The sequence below is a fragment of the Ostrea edulis genome, chromosome 8 (genome assembly GCF_947568905.1).
Source record: "Ostrea edulis chromosome 8, xbOstEdul1.1, whole genome shotgun sequence".
NCBI classification, from domain to species: domain Eukaryota; kingdom Metazoa; phylum Mollusca; class Bivalvia; order Ostreida; family Ostreidae; genus Ostrea; species Ostrea edulis.
The window spans coordinates 38,418,417-38,434,456 of NC_079171.1; the positions used below are offsets into that span (position 1 = coordinate 38,418,417).

A 16,040-nucleotide genomic window follows, 5' to 3' on the forward strand; every position below is an offset into this window, starting at 1 on the left:
CTGTGATTTATGTCTGCTTATTTATACATTTATATTTACACTTCCAGTGTGTTTGCCTTTGCCATCTCTACAAATGCTATTGGTGGTCATTTCCTCGTGAATACGATACAGTGGCAAAATAATGCGCGTATGAATGCAGATAAATATAATTTATTTCGGTTGAACTAGATGAATTAGAATAAAATTAATTTCTTTTTTGGAAACGCCAATGAGATTTGGGGCGGGACTTGAAGGTTTTGAAGGGAAGTTGGGTTCGAATGGTATTCATTCTGACGTTCAAACTTTGCACGAGAAAGTTTATTTTGCAGTTTGTAAATCGTGTTAATTCAGTACTTGATAAGCTGCTTATCGAGTCAGAAAATGGTAGGCTGGAGAGTCAGTATGACAAGCTGCTTGTCAGATTGAAAACTTCAGAAGTTTTTTTTAAAACTGTTTGTGTGTTTTATGTTGAAACTTGTATTGGAGTGACTTTCTGCTATACAATGAACGCAAAAGCAAAAAATAAAATATTGTTTTGCTATTGGTGTTTGTTTTCATTAAGTGGAAGTACAAAAGAGGTATGTTACGTTTATTCTAACGGTTGGTAATCACAAAAGAAATGAAAGTAGAATATAAATATATTGATTAATTGAATACTGTTTTATGTCCCTCTCGAGAATATTTCACTCATATGGAGACATCACCACTGCTGGTGAAGGACTGCAAAATCTAGGCCTATGCTCGGCGCTTATGGCCTTTGAACAAGGAGGTATCTTTATCCTGCCACACCTGCTGAGACACGGGACCTCGGTTGGTTTTTGCGGTCTCATCCGAAGGACCGCCCCATTTAGTCGCCTCTTACGACAAGCAAGGGGGTACTGAGGACCTATTCTAACCCGGATCCCCACAGGACGAATTCAAATAGAAGAAGCAAACTTAATTTTTTCGAAAAATATATCAGTAAATGAATTGTTTTGGATTCCGGATAATTGTTATGCATTTTCCGTCATCGATTTAGATTCTATTATGCACCTTTGAGTTTCCGGTAGATTCCAATCTCTACCCAGTTATCGTTCCTTACACTCACTTTACACCCTAAGTGAGAGCAAGGAACGACAACTCTGGGTAGAGATTGGGTAGATTCGTCTCATAACTTCGTCTAATTACTAGATTTATTTGAATTCCCAGAACATCGTAGCACCAAAGTGTAAGATTTCAGTATTTATATTAATATACAGTGTATATGCATTTTGCGTATTTTCGTGATATATACACCCCTCCTCTCGCCAGTATATGTGTCATGCAGTTAGTTTATATTGCCTATTTTTGAGTTGTTTTAACTGATCTTTTATGTATATCTAGACTCTCGTAGATCTTTAAATATAGTAGTTCCCCCATATAATTGTTTGTTTGTGTAAAAACAGGTCACGTTCGCTGATTTTGTTAACGTGCTAGAAATTCACCGTTCATGTGTTTCGATTTGTAAATCACTGGGTGAACTGCTCGCTGTTCATTTATTTCTTAAATGTTGTAAAAGTCGCATTTCAGTTTTTCCGTGTATCAATATGAACATCTATCGAGCATGTGTATTCGTGCAAGTTATTTGATTGGTCGTTTAACGTCTTGTTCGAGAAATTGTTTTTACCAAGAGCGGTGTAGGGCTTCAAATTTTGGCCTTTGCCCGGCGCTTACGGCAATTGAACAGTGGGGTTCTTTAGTGTGCCACAGCTGCCAGTGTTAAGGTAATCTCCGAGGACCCGTGACATTCACACCTGATGCCGAGCGTTTGGCGATGGAGCTGTCACTACATGTTACGACTTAAGTTTATCGCGGCCGAGATTCGAACCTCGGCCTTCCGTATGCAGGGCGAACGCTCTAACCTCTAAACTACGGTGGCGGTGCGTGTTATTTAAATTTCGGGATTGTTGATAACTTTGTAAAGTCTCATAAAGTTTTTGATACACTTCCTTAACTTATATATCTATTAAACATATTTTCATTGTTTGCCATACGGAGATTCTTACGGTATCATGTGTAGATGCATGTCACTGCAAGGCGCACTTGAGTTTTAGAGAAATTGATGTGGATATTTTCTGAATACACCACATAAAATATCCGTTAGTATATGATATATATGTACAATGAAGTAAATCTTCTACAAACGATTTAAACGGTCTGATATATAAACACACACACACGTATATGCACTATTGGCGTAACAAACGACACGGGAGTAACCAGACTCTCTCACTGTCAGAAACAGTAAACAGTCTGGGGTTTTTTTTTAAATCCTTGTATTATTTTGCCCTACAAAAGCGCTGTTGTGCACAGGTGAAGTTAAAAGAACGACAGTGACGTTTATGTCATTTAAAACTAAGTCACAGTTTTTGACCTGGTAAATAAACGGCACGATGCTATCAAATTATGAAACGAGTTTTTACCCTGTCTTGTACCAAGTTATCATAAAGTCAGGTGATTTTTATAACATAAACAAGCCATTACAGAGATTGAAACGATTTACCTGATCAACACAGAGGACCCACGACAGGAATGACCTGTCAAGACGGGATGCTTACTCCTAGATACCCGATCCCACTCACTCCTAGACACCTGATCCCACTCACTTCTAGATACCTGATCCCACTCACTTCTAGATACCTGATCCCACTCACTTCTAGATACCTGATCCCACTCACTTCTAAATACCTGATCCCACTCACTTCTAGATACCTGATCCCACTCACTTATAGACAGTACCCCTTGCTTGTCGTAAGAAGCGACTAAATGGGGCGGTCCTTCGGATGAGACCGCAAAAATCGAGGTCCTGTGTCGCAGGAAGTGTGGCACGATAAAGATCCCTCCCTGCTCAATGACCATAAGCGCCGAGCTTAGGCCTAAATTTTGCAACCCTTCACCGGCAGTGGTGACGTCTCCATATGAGTGAAATATTCTCGAGAGGGACGTTAAACGATATTTAATTAATTAATCTAGACACCTGATTCCACTCACTCCTAGATTCATGATCCCACTCACTCCTAGACATCTTATCCCACTCACTTCTTGGCACTCTTATTTTTGTCTTTTCCGGGGGTCTGTTATTTATCCTGTTTTTCATTTTGTATTGCTTAAAGGATAGAGGGGATTTATTATTGTGCGTTGTCTACACATTTATTTTTATGAAGACAACTATCCTGCAATAGCAGTATATCTGATATTTCATGGAAAGAAATAGGTCTTGAATTCAATTTATATATATATATATATATATATATATGAGGTTTTACCATGGCGAGCCTAAGACTTAAAAAACTAAAAAAAACTTGAACAAATAGAAAAACTTTTTGAATGACAGAAAAGAATATTTGAAAACAGGTTTCATATAGTCAAATTCATATGTATCATCAGTATCACGTGATTTAAGATGGCTCCTCCCAGCGAATAAAATTCCTCCAAATGATAATTCATATCATGCACACAACGTTTGTTTAAAAGGAGATTTTGCAAAAACCTTTTACATCACATGAGGATGGGGATTTTCTGACATCACATGAGGGTGGATACTTTCTGACATCACATGATGGTGGGGATCCTCTGACATCACATGAGGGTGGATACTTTCTGACATCACATGAGGGTGGGGATCCTCTGACATCACATGAGGGTGGATACTTTCTGACATAACATGAGGGTGGATACTTTCTGACATAACATGAGGGTGGGGATCCTGACATCACATGAGGGTGGATACTTTCTGACATCACATGAGGGTGGATACTTTCTGACATCACATGAGAGTGGGGATTTTCTGACATCATATGAGGGTGGGGATTTTCTCCATCACATTAAGGTGGGGATCCTCTGACATTACATGGGGGTGCATCTACCCTACATATACCTCTACAATGTCTAAGAATACATGAAATAAGTTAATGATTAGATTTACATGGACTTATGAATATTTCTAGAGCATGAATAAACAATCAAAAGTCACACCCTGTAAGGAACCGGTATTTACTGAACCCACAACGGAGTTTTAAAAAAGCACACATTGCCCAATGTTTGAATACTTCGTATAAAATGGCCGAGCTTCACACCCCTCTACTTACTTGACTTCAGGATGCCAAAAGAGTAAGTGGTAATGGTATAAGATCTCCATCACATATAAGTTATGAAATTAAAGTAGTTCTATCTTATATTAAAAAGCTCGTTGAGAAATTTTTATCGTCTTTAAAATATAGAAACGTTTTAATTTTAAATTTAAATCGATTCTTTCATAGGGAAGAATAAGATAATTACTTTGATAGATCATTGTTATTATCTTTTAAATATTTGTGACCCATTCCATATTTATAGAAATCATAATATTTCAGAATCTACTTGTATCTGTGTTTGCTATGTACAAGTTCCTTGGGTTTCAAGTTTTACCAAAATAAAATCCCTAATGGTGATTCCGTGCCACACCCTTGTAAGCCTAATTATCTCTGGCATGGAGTAGGTCACAGGAACGAACTTGGAGGCGGATCAAGGAATCCTTTTGGCGAGGATTTTGACGCTGCTGGAAAGGTAATGATTTCATTTAATTAGAGAATATATTAATTTTATCTGGATTTTCTACACGATATTATTTCTAATTTGGTTTGTTACGCGCATGTCAAAATCATGGATAAATGCTTTAAGGTAGCTCGTTACACCAAGGTTGTATTCAATGGCTCGTCAAAACATCTCTGATGAAGTACAATTTCACCATTGAAAGAGTGGTACAAACTCTCAACTTTTTTTTCCGGAATGATACAACATGTTTTTGTTTGCGGATAAGGGATTCTGGGGTCCAAATGTTGCTGTGATTTGGTGCATGATATGAATATATATGATACAACATGCCTGAACAACTCAGATAGGTGTTCTATTAAAATATTATAAAGGTTGAAAACAGTATTTTCGACGGATAAATTATTCGCAAACATATCAATTAGAGAGAAAATACGAAATCGTCAACATTCAGAAATATTGTGAGTTATTTGAACAAAGCCCGATCGGAATTACAATAAGGTAGTTTTAGCGAACATTGTACCTTATGCAAAATGGATTACAATTTAAAGGAAAATTCGAAACTATTTTCTTGATGAAACGGGTATTCAACGATACTAGTATCTCTCTTTTGATTCAGATCCGAACCATAGCGATGTTCACATGCATCTGAAAATTGTTCATTTCATTTCTATTTATTTTTTTTTTTGAAAATATATTTGTCGAACATATCTTTTCTTTCCTAAATGGCATGTTTTTATCCATAACATTTCAACAACAGTTAACGTTTTTAATTTTCATAAACATTTTTTCGGAAATATAAGAACGTTTATCTGAGTCCATTAGGCATAGTTTACAGTGCATTACCTAAACATATCATACACCACATCACAGCGAAGTATGGGCTCTAGAATCTCTTATTTGTAGACAAAACGCACTTATCATCATTCCGGAAAAAAATTCCCCAAAAAATAAAAATCATATTAAATATATTTGAGATCTTCAATTACTTTTTCGATGGCGAAATCATGCTTCATACAATGTGCTATTAAAGAATTAGTTAAATGAGCCATCTTTAATAATTACTTTTCTTCTTACTTTGGTCAACAAGTACAAATGTATATCCTCTACGCAGTTTGTCACTGAACATGCATGTTAATGAAAATTTACCAACTCGACTTTATGACAAGTCGGATGACACCAGTTTCTCTCTTGTCAACTTCCCATATTTATCTTGTGGTATATGTAAACTTTTAATCGACGTCTTTAGGATATAAATTTAAAAATCGGAGGGTCTCGTGCCATGGTACATATATATGTACTTGTTAGCTCAATAATCGATCATTGTTGTCATGGTATGCAATGGGTCGGACTGTGTTACACTTCGTTTAAGGCTAGGGCCGGTCGGATCAGGGCATTCAATTCGCAAACGGGGTAAGGGGAGGGGGTAATACAGCGAATATTCCTTCAGCAAGCGTCCGATATTAGATTTGATTGATTGATTGTATTTTGTTTAATGTCCTGCTCGATAATTTTTTCATCCAATGGAGACGTCACAGAATTGCAAAATTTAGGCCTATGCTCGGTGCTTACGGACTTTGAGCAGGGAGGGAACTTTATCGTGCCACACCTGCTGTGACACGGGTCCTCGATTTTCGAGGTCTCATCCAAAGGACCGCCCCATTTAGTCGCCTCTTACGACAAGCAAGGGATACTGAGGACCTATTCTAACCCGGATGTAGTAACTCACTTAGAAGTGAAAGTCACGGGGGTTTTGGATACTAGTATGACGTTATATAAACAGAAATTTCCGTGTCACGATAGACGTTGGCGCGATTAAGAACCTTCACTGTCACGATTTACGTTGTCGCGATTAAGAACCTTCATTGTCACGATAGACATTGGCGCGATTAAGAACCTTCACTGTCACGATTTACGTTGTCGCGATTAAGAACCTTCATTGTCACGATAGACATTGGCGCGATTAAGAACCTTCACTGTCACGATTTACGTTGTCGCGATTAAGAACCTTCATTGTCACGATAGACATTGGCGCGATTAAGAACCTTCACTGTCACGATTTACGTTGGCGCGATTAAGAACCTTCATTGTCACGTTAGACGTTGGCGCGATTAAAAACCTTCACTGTCACGATTTACGTTGGCGCGATTAAGAACCTTCACTGCAACAGACCTGAGCATCATGCATAGATCAAAAACTGTGGCACTTCATCTAAAACTGGCAAACTCTCTATGCAAGGTGAAGATAACGAACAGTGATCAATCTCATAACTCCTACAAGCAATACAAAATAGATAGTTGGGCAAACACGGACCCCTGGACACACCAGAGGTGGGATCAGGTGCCTAGGAGGAGTAAGCATCCCCTGTTGACCGGTCACACCCGCCGTGAGCCCCATATCCTGATCAGGTAAACGGAGTTATCCGCAGTCAAAATCAGTGTGCCAAGAACGGCTTAACAATCGGTATGAAACACGTCAGACAGCATTTGACCCAATACGAGGTCGTATTGACGAACTAGATCGTTATAACGACCATAGAATTTGCGAAATGCTGACTTCAATCGAGACTGTTGAAATCCCTGTACCATCAACTTGTTTGTCAGTAGCTTACCTCGATTTAAAAACTGACTGTACCCAGAACAAGCTCTTGCATATCGAATTAGTTGAGATATATAAACACCATATGCAGGTGATAATGGAATATTGCTACATAAATGTGGGAAGTTGACGATGGAGAAGAATTCTGGAATAGGACATTACCAACAAACTAATCGAAACAAACACATGTACAAGTAACGGTCACTCTGGAAAATTCAATGATAAGGCTCTGGATGGCAAATTCAGTTTTAACCTGTTTTGTTTCGAAGTGTGGAAGAATTTGGTTTGTATGTTTGCAATATCAATAGCTATGTAGTTTTCTGCAAAATGCATACATAAAGTTTTAGAAATAAGCTGTAAATTATACCTAATATCCGGCTGTTCTTTAACATTTACAACTTAAGTACTGTAACAAATTTAAAGATATTCATTTCGTGTTTGAATGAAGCATTGAACTCTCATGTCGATCCTTTATTAGGTAGAATTCTAACTCAAAGTTGACAGTAAAGTTCGCATGTACTCGATACCTGCCAGGTTTTCATTCTCTACCCAACGTTCTGTGCGCTACTTGCATTTGTGTTTACAAGTGAAGCTTGCATAACGCGCCCTCTGGTGAGATAATGCCAGATTTTCAGACGAAACTACTGGACAATTGACACTCTTTTTCCGAACTGATTAGACATACCTGGTGATCCGTTAAAGCATAACAAGGCTTTAGAGGATTATCATATTCCCCACGAGAATACATGTATTTCAAAATGTTTTCTTGCAAGTGTCATTAATTCAAGTGAATACACCCCCTGTATACCCTGTTTACAAACAATTCTTATGCCCGTACACCTTTCAGACGAGAAGGAATAATTGGAATATTTTCTATAAATAGTTGCAAGATATTTCTCTACATGTAGCTACCTGAACTATTCTTATGGAGATTCTTGTATCGGTTTTGTCACACAGGAAGAGCGCTAGACAACTCGTGTATCAGAGCTCAAGGGACGTGACCAAACTCAAGGACATCGGTACATACTTTTTGAAAATGATATTAAATTAGCGGACGGGAAGGACATGAACACTATGTTTACTACAAGGACTAAATTGCGTGTAGAAATGGTCGTAGCGGTTGATTGCGTTCGGTATTTCGAAACGGCTTTGTCATGCTTGTAATTAGAGACCACACTGACGAATCATCATGTGCAATGTCAATATCCAGGACACGTACCTTTAAAAAAATGCAACCGACCTGTCAAATGTCGTACAGGTAAATCGTGATTCAAAGATTTGTATAACTAGTTTAAACAGTTACGTCAACATGATATTGACTGACTCGTTGTGTTAGACATGTGATTCTAGCTCTTGTTTTGAGCTCGATTGAAGTTTGATATATTTCTGTTATGGCATTGAATTTTGGGTATCTTTTTACGAACCTTAAGTTAAGGGGATTATGAAATATTTATAAGAATTCTCTTGTGCCCTTTAGTCTCTATATGACAACACCACAGTGTGCATTATCCTGTCATTGCAGTGATTTCTTTTTCAGACTTGGACTCGTGAATTATGTATGAAGGACTCGGACGGGGACGGTATAAGCAATGGAGAGGAACTGGGGGATCCGGACTGTGTGTGGAGAGAAAATACGATTCCGGATAAAAACGCTTTCTCACATCCTGGTATTACAAACATTGTCCGTATCACAAAATCCAGCTAACAATTTACATGTAGAGTCTACCATTGAATATAAAAATCTGTTAGAATATTCTTGCCGTACCTATAACACAAGCTGTCTACACTGCACATCCTGCTAGAAGGCTTTGAGAAATACTGTTGTATTGATTTGATAATAAGATTTCCCACACCCTCGTCTTGTCGTCATATCTTATCATACAGCACAAGTCCAGGCCCCGCCCACTCACTATCATAAATAGCAATATGAAGATCATTATCAACGCTATAAAACATTACCAACTACACATCAACAGCATTATAAACAAGACACGTCAATTCAAATCATTATTATGTAGATTGCTTTTCTGTGTTCACTCTAAATCATGTTGCAAATTGATCTTTTTCGACCTTTCTTTTAAGAGTTTTATTCCTCTTTAGATCACCTGCGCCGAAGGCTCAAGTAAGCTTTTCTGATCGAAATTTGTCCGTTGTCTGTCGGCGTCGTCGTCATGGGCGTCGTCGTAAACTTTTAACATTTTCATCTTCTCAAGTACCACTGGGCCAATTATAACCAAACCTGGCCAAAAGCATCCTTGGGTAAAGGGCTTTCAAGTCTGTTCAAATGAAAGGTCATGCCCCCTTCAAAGGGGAGATAATCGCAAAAATAGGGTGGGGTCATTTAAAAACCTTCTTCTAAAGAACCACTGGGCCAGAGGAGCTGAGCTTTTCACGAAAGATTCCCGACATAGTGCAGATTCAGGTTTGTTAAAATCACCCCCCCCCCCCCCCCCCCGGGTGGGCGTAGGGGGTAGGTTGGGGTCACAATAGGGATCAAAGTTTTACATGGGAAATTGGGAATAAATAGAAAAAATCTTTAAAAATCATCCTCTCAAGTACCAATGGGCCAGAGGAGCTGAGATTTACATGAAAGCTTCCTGACATAGTGCAGATTTGCGTTTGTAAAAATCATGGCCCCCAGGCGTAGGTTGGGGCCACAATAGGGACTAAGGTTTTACATGCAAATATATATGGAAAGTCTTCAGATATGGACCAAGTTAACTCAGGTGAGCGATGTGGCCCTTGGGCTTCTTGTTTGAAATTTAATGTTATATAGATGGTATATAATTTGTCCGGTTAACTCATCGCACAATTTTCAAATGAATTGAAAATGTGCATGAAGCAAGGACTTTAATTTCGTTAACTTTTGAGAAGTTAGCAGGTTGTTGGATGTAATCAGTTTTGCGATACTATATGCGCAGTACATAATTGTCCGTCTAACTTTTGCCACAATTTTGAAATCAGTGCCTTCTTGATTTACAGTCTGTTTGCATACTGTAAGAATGTTATTTGATTTTCAAATCTATATATTTAAAAAAAAAACCAGACAGTTGAACTTCAGTCAGTTTTGAGAAAATATTACATTATGGTTAAATGATTTGTCCATCTAACTTCTTTCAAGATTTTTAAACTAATGCCTTTATAAAGGAGTGTCATTGTCATTGTCGATGATTCCCTACTCTTCTTTGATGTCCCAGAATATATTTAACAGCTCTTTAAAATTAGTAAAATTATAGGAAACATTTTACACACGCATTTCTTGGTTTGTATGCCTTTGTTAAAAGTGACGGGCACTTTGTATACTGTTTCCGATATTTTAGGTAAACTGATCGACATGTCATTCAATATTGGATAGTGAATGTTACTTTTTATAGTGGAAGATATATCAAGCGACAATTATCCTCGGGGACAAAGTATCCAGCGGTATAGACCGGTCGACAGGGAATGCTTACTCCTCTTAGGCACCTTATACCACCTCTGGTGTATCCAGGGGTCCGTGTTTGCTCAACTCTTAAATTTGTATTCCTTAAAGGAGTTATGAGATTAATCACTGCTCGTTATCTTCACCTTTCATGGTTAGGGGTAAATCTTAAAAGTGATAATCAGGAACATGTCAAGATAGAGAATAGCGACCAATCTCATAATTCCTTTAAAAAATACAAAATTAAGAGTAGGGCAAAAACGGATCCTTGGTCATACAAGAAGTGGTATCAGGCGCTTATCTCATAAATCCCTTAAAAGGACAAAAATGTGTTTATAAAGAGGAAATCCATGGTTGCAGTTTTTGCCCAATATCCAATTGGCTAGTAGAAATAAATCTGTATTTATATGAAACTACAATAAATTCAATAGCATACCACAGCAGGACCCAGACACACAAACGTCAATTAAGTTTAACTGACAGTATATAAATGTAAGTGTTAATGGCACGTTAACTGTTAGAAGTTAAATACTGCTTGCAATTGTGGACTTTCTGATCAATCTAATTAAAATTAGACTTGTAAATCCGCTCCTCTACGATACGCTTCAAAGTTCAATACTTGTATTGAAGCGTATCGTAGAGTCTAATTTTAATTGGATTGCTTTCTGATGAGTTTTTTTTTATCATGACCGAAAATAAGCTGATGATTTTGATTCTAGGTGTATGTGAACCATACGATAGCGCCCGCTGTAGGCCAATGAACGCCTGGGTACAGTGTGAAATTGAAGATTTCCAATGTGACAGTATCAATGCACCAGGTCAGTACTACAATGATAATTTGCCTACCGGAAGTAAATATAGCGCCATAATATGTTGAATTATAATCTTATGAACGTAAGAATATATGTGGTTTTTATACAGGCGTGAAGAACGTTACTCTGCGGTATCCCGAAACTGCCGTGCCCAATCTGGAAACTAACTACTTCTGTATGACCTTTGAACTTCCTCAAGATGGTGACTATCATATGATTGCCACCCAGCCATACATTGACAATGAATACGTCATGCACCACATCCTTCTGTACGGATGTGACGAATCAGGTGAGACATAAGAGAACATGTTGTCAGTCTTTCACTCGTTTTGTACCGTCATTCACGTCTGTTATCTTAACGTATGTACGTTATATGGAGATGCTAACGAAAGTGCCCCATACATACATTGTACAATAGATGATGCATTACAATACTCACAAAGATAAAGAGACGATAACCTGCATGGTGTATGAATTATTTTACTCATCAAATGTGAACTTTATATAGGTGTTAATATATAAAGAAGTAGGTACAGTTTCTAAAGTCATTTGGCCCAAAATATCGATGATTTCACTTGGAGCTCAAACCCTGGCATTCAAATAAGGAATGGATTAGCAAACCCAAAATCCGCTCAGTTTGATCAGCAAAATGATTTGTGTCATATGACGAGAGCTAGAAGTTGGCATAAAATTGCAAAAATGCCATTTTCAATGAAAATATCCACAAATTCAGGTGGTTTTCTTTTCAGAAAATATACAGCGCATGCGTCGAGCAAATTCATATTCAAGAATGTTTTTCATCTTAAAATAATACACAATATATATCATTTTTATTTTGCTCGACAAATGTGCACATCTTTTCCTGAGCAATAATCTGTATGACATTTGACAGTTTTCAGGCTTATTTTGAAAAAAAAAAGGCGCGAAATGTCTTATTCATGATGTCATAATGGTATCCAATTAGATATATCATTCTGATTTTGTTGACATAGTATACCTGGCATATATTTTACTTTCTTAAAACGCTTATTAAGGTTAATTCCAGACACATTTTATAGAGAGAAAATGTTTGGGCCTTTTTATGTATACAAACGTACCTTGTTCTTTACAGAGGATTTCAACCAAATGCACCAACATCAATTAGATGTTTCACAAAATCACGAATTTGCAAGTAAAAATGATTGATTGATTGTATCTTGTTAAACGTCCCTCTCGAAAAGGTTTCACTCATATGGAGACGTCACCATGCCGGTGAAGGGCTGCAAAATTTAGGCCTATCCTTGGCGCTTACGCCCTCTGAGCAGGAAGGGATCTTTATCGTGCCACACCTGCTGTGACACGGGGCCTCGGGTTTTGCGGTCTCATCCGAAGGACCGCCCCATTTAGTCGCCTCTTATGACAAGTAAGGGGTACTGAGGAACTATACTTACCCGGATCCCCACGGGACTGAACAAACGAGGATACCGAGTAGACATGAAACTGGTTTTTGAGGATAAATGTAAAATTCCGAGTAGGAAGGGCGCGGATCACTAGGCACACCAGACGTGGGATCAGGTGGCTAGGGGTGTGAGCATCCCCTGTTGATATTCTAAAAGTGAAATGCACAGTTTGTCATAGGAAATCGGTTGGACTTAACACCACCCCCCCCCCCCCATAAAAAAGCAAACAAAGACAAAATTACGTCCTGACACTTTTGTTTTACTCAACTAAGTCCAATTGTCAAAAAATATCAATCACCAATGGCAATACTGACGTGGCAAAAGAAATGTGTCATAACTTTTATCAATCGTTCTCAAATAAATACTCCCAAACACCGTGTATCGGGTGATTTTGGCCATGGAAATATATCACGGATTTTTCACTGAAAAAGTATAATATAGACATCTTAAAGCTTTAATTTTGGCACAGTTTTATTTAACAAGTATAGCATTGATATGGAATTTTATACACGTAGTTCTTTAGAAGAAAAAGTCAGTATTTCTAGCTAGAATTACAAGAAATGTGATATAGCGTTTTGATTCATTGGTAATCATTATCGAGATTTTAATTATTTCTGCATAGTTACCAAGGCTGACACGGTTGCTACCTCGTGCGGTATGGGATCGGGGAATTGTCGGACGATCATCGGGGCTTGGGCCGTGGGTGTCAAGGGGGAGTGTGCACACGAAGATGTGGGATTCAGGATTGGACAACATGGCTTCAAATACGCCATGATGCAGGTGATCCCCTCACCATATTAACTTAGGAACGTGTTATAGTACATTTAAAGCGAATTTCATGAGATTTATACATTTTCAGAATTTTTCAGTGGCATGGAGTTTAATGATACATGTAGACAGTGCTAATTTGGAATTAAGCATCAACCTTGATGATATACGTCAATGAAAAAGAGTGAAAAAAAACCAAGAATGTCTCTTTACAGAATTATTATAGACTCCATCATTTGGTTTTCTTGTTTTACATAGTTTCACTGGAACAACGTCGAACTGCGTTCTGATTACGTGGACAGTTCTGGAATGACGCTGTTCTATACTCCAGACCGACGCCCTAACGACGCCTCGACCTTGATGATAGGTCAAAATTACTTAGAAATCCCACCGGGTAAAGACCGCGTGGAGGCAGAAGCCGTTTGTAGTGCAGAGGATACCTGGATGGCCTTTTCGGGTCCTGTTTACGTCACAAGGGCCCTCAATCACATGCATTATCTAGGTATGAATGTTCATACATCTACAACCTTTATTTCGTTGCTATCTGTTTTAAGTGGTTTTGATTGATTGCCTTCACGGTACCTGAACATGAAATGAAAAATGGGTTTCTATACCGGTATTTTTGAATTATGAATTTTGAAATATTTTCAGGAAGGGAAGAATATATTGATCATTACAGAAACGGGGTCAAAATCAACAGCTTCACGAACGAGCCCGACTACAGCTACGATCGACCTAGATTTCTAGAGTAAGAAATAGCTTTTGTAGATTTATTAGGTTTAACGGGAGCTCCATGCTGTTTTAACGACCGGGTAACATGACCATGACAGATTGATTGTATCTAGGTTAACGTCCTGTTCGAGAAGTTTTTCACTCACTGCCGGTGAAGGGCTGTAAAATGTAGGCCTATGCTCGGCGCTTACGGACTTTGAGCAGGAATGGGGTTTTTATCGTGCCACGCCTACTGTGACACGGGGTCTCGGTTTTCGCGGTCACATCCGAAAGACCACCCCATTTAGTCGCCTTCTATTATTACAATCCAGTGTCCCATTATCATGATATGATGTTTCATTATCATAATCCTATATTCCATTATAATGTTCCATTATTATAATCCGATATTCCATTATAATTTGGTGTTCCAATATTATAATCCGATGTTCCATTATAATCCGATGCTTCATTGTTATATGTGGGAGATCTTTAACAGCTGGTTTGAATTTACAGGTACAACACTGCAATTGAAGTGAGGCAAGGGGACGAACTCAGAACCAAATGTGTGTACAAGTCTTCATCGAAATCCAGAACTACTTTTCAAGGCGACGCGACTTCCGACGAGATGTGTTTCGGTTTTCTTACAATTCATCCAATCACGAATGTAAGAATTTCGACGTGTACAAGCTGGAAAAGTCTTTCTATGTTAAAATTTTATTCAAATGAAGTCATCAACAACTGCGATAGAAATATCTTCTCAAACTCCTCCCATCCGTACATGAAGGAAACATACCAAAAGATCAACACTCGCTGTCAGCCATTATCAAAATGTCTAGAGGAATGTAAGGAAGCGGTCAAAGAAATCATGCGACATCCTTGTATGCAGGGCGACATTAAAGAAGTTATGAAATGGGGGGCCAGATTGTCAACAGACGTTGAGGTTCTGAAGTTCTACTCAAGGATCGAGTCATGTGACCTTCAGCTACTGCAAGAAGAATTTGCCGCACAGATAAACCGAGATGACACTAACAGTGGATGTAAAGCTGTTCCACGGCTATTTACACTCGTTACATTTGTCATTTTGTTGTCCTGGTTTTAATGAAAAGTCGATGATAACCATGTTGTACTATAACAGAAGACAATCAAATAGGAAATAATAAAATCTTTGCAAATAAAGATGGTTCTTTGTAATTTATGAAAAGCAGAATTCTGTATGTAGACAAAGGTACATAGTAGACAAATCGTAACTATTCGTTTCGTCTTCAAATTATTGTTTATTTTCATTATAATTGCCGTTTATATCATGATTATTTGAATAAAACGTAATATGTCTTACGGCGGGACCGTGTTTTAGGGCGAAGCAAAAAAAAAAAATGGCATTAGTATCTATATCCAAAACAGGACAAAAAACAACCTGAAGTTAGCACGAGGACAGAGCTGTATCAAAGCATCCTAATTTTGGACATTTGATCCGTCTATATATTGAACACGGGAAACATACGCAATTGATGTAAACAGTATATTGTGACGTCATATTCAGCGTCGTTGTTTAGCAAATTTACAAACATAGGAGACATGGCGTTAATCGAGGATTGATTAGGTCTATATACAATGTACATATGAATAAGAAGATATTAATTTTATGTAACATCTCAGAACGACATGAACTAGGGTAGACGAGATTCAAAATGGAGGAATATATGTCTGGTATTCCAATCGACGCCATTGGGACCAAAAGTTTCAAGTTCCATAGGTTTCGTT

The 16,040-nt window shown here is 38.1% G+C and overlaps 1 protein-coding gene across 1 annotated transcript; it reads left to right on the forward strand.

The window, feature by feature from the left end:
• Positions 1-3,228: 3,228 nt before the first annotated feature.
• LOC125661560 (DBH-like monooxygenase protein 1 homolog) lies at positions 3,229-15,455 on the forward strand. The gene is made up of 9 exons (XM_048893607.2): positions 3,229-4,107; positions 4,350-4,542; positions 8,663-8,792; positions 11,266-11,364; positions 11,468-11,647; positions 13,420-13,577; positions 13,824-14,067; positions 14,217-14,313; positions 14,793-15,455. Exons 1-9 carry the CDS (start codon positions 4,097-4,099, stop codon positions 15,376-15,378), a joined length of 1,698 nt encoding a protein of 565 aa, XP_048749564.2. The 5' UTR covers positions 3,229-4,096; the 3' UTR covers positions 15,379-15,455.
• The last annotated feature ends 585 nt before the right edge of the window (positions 15,456-16,040 follow it).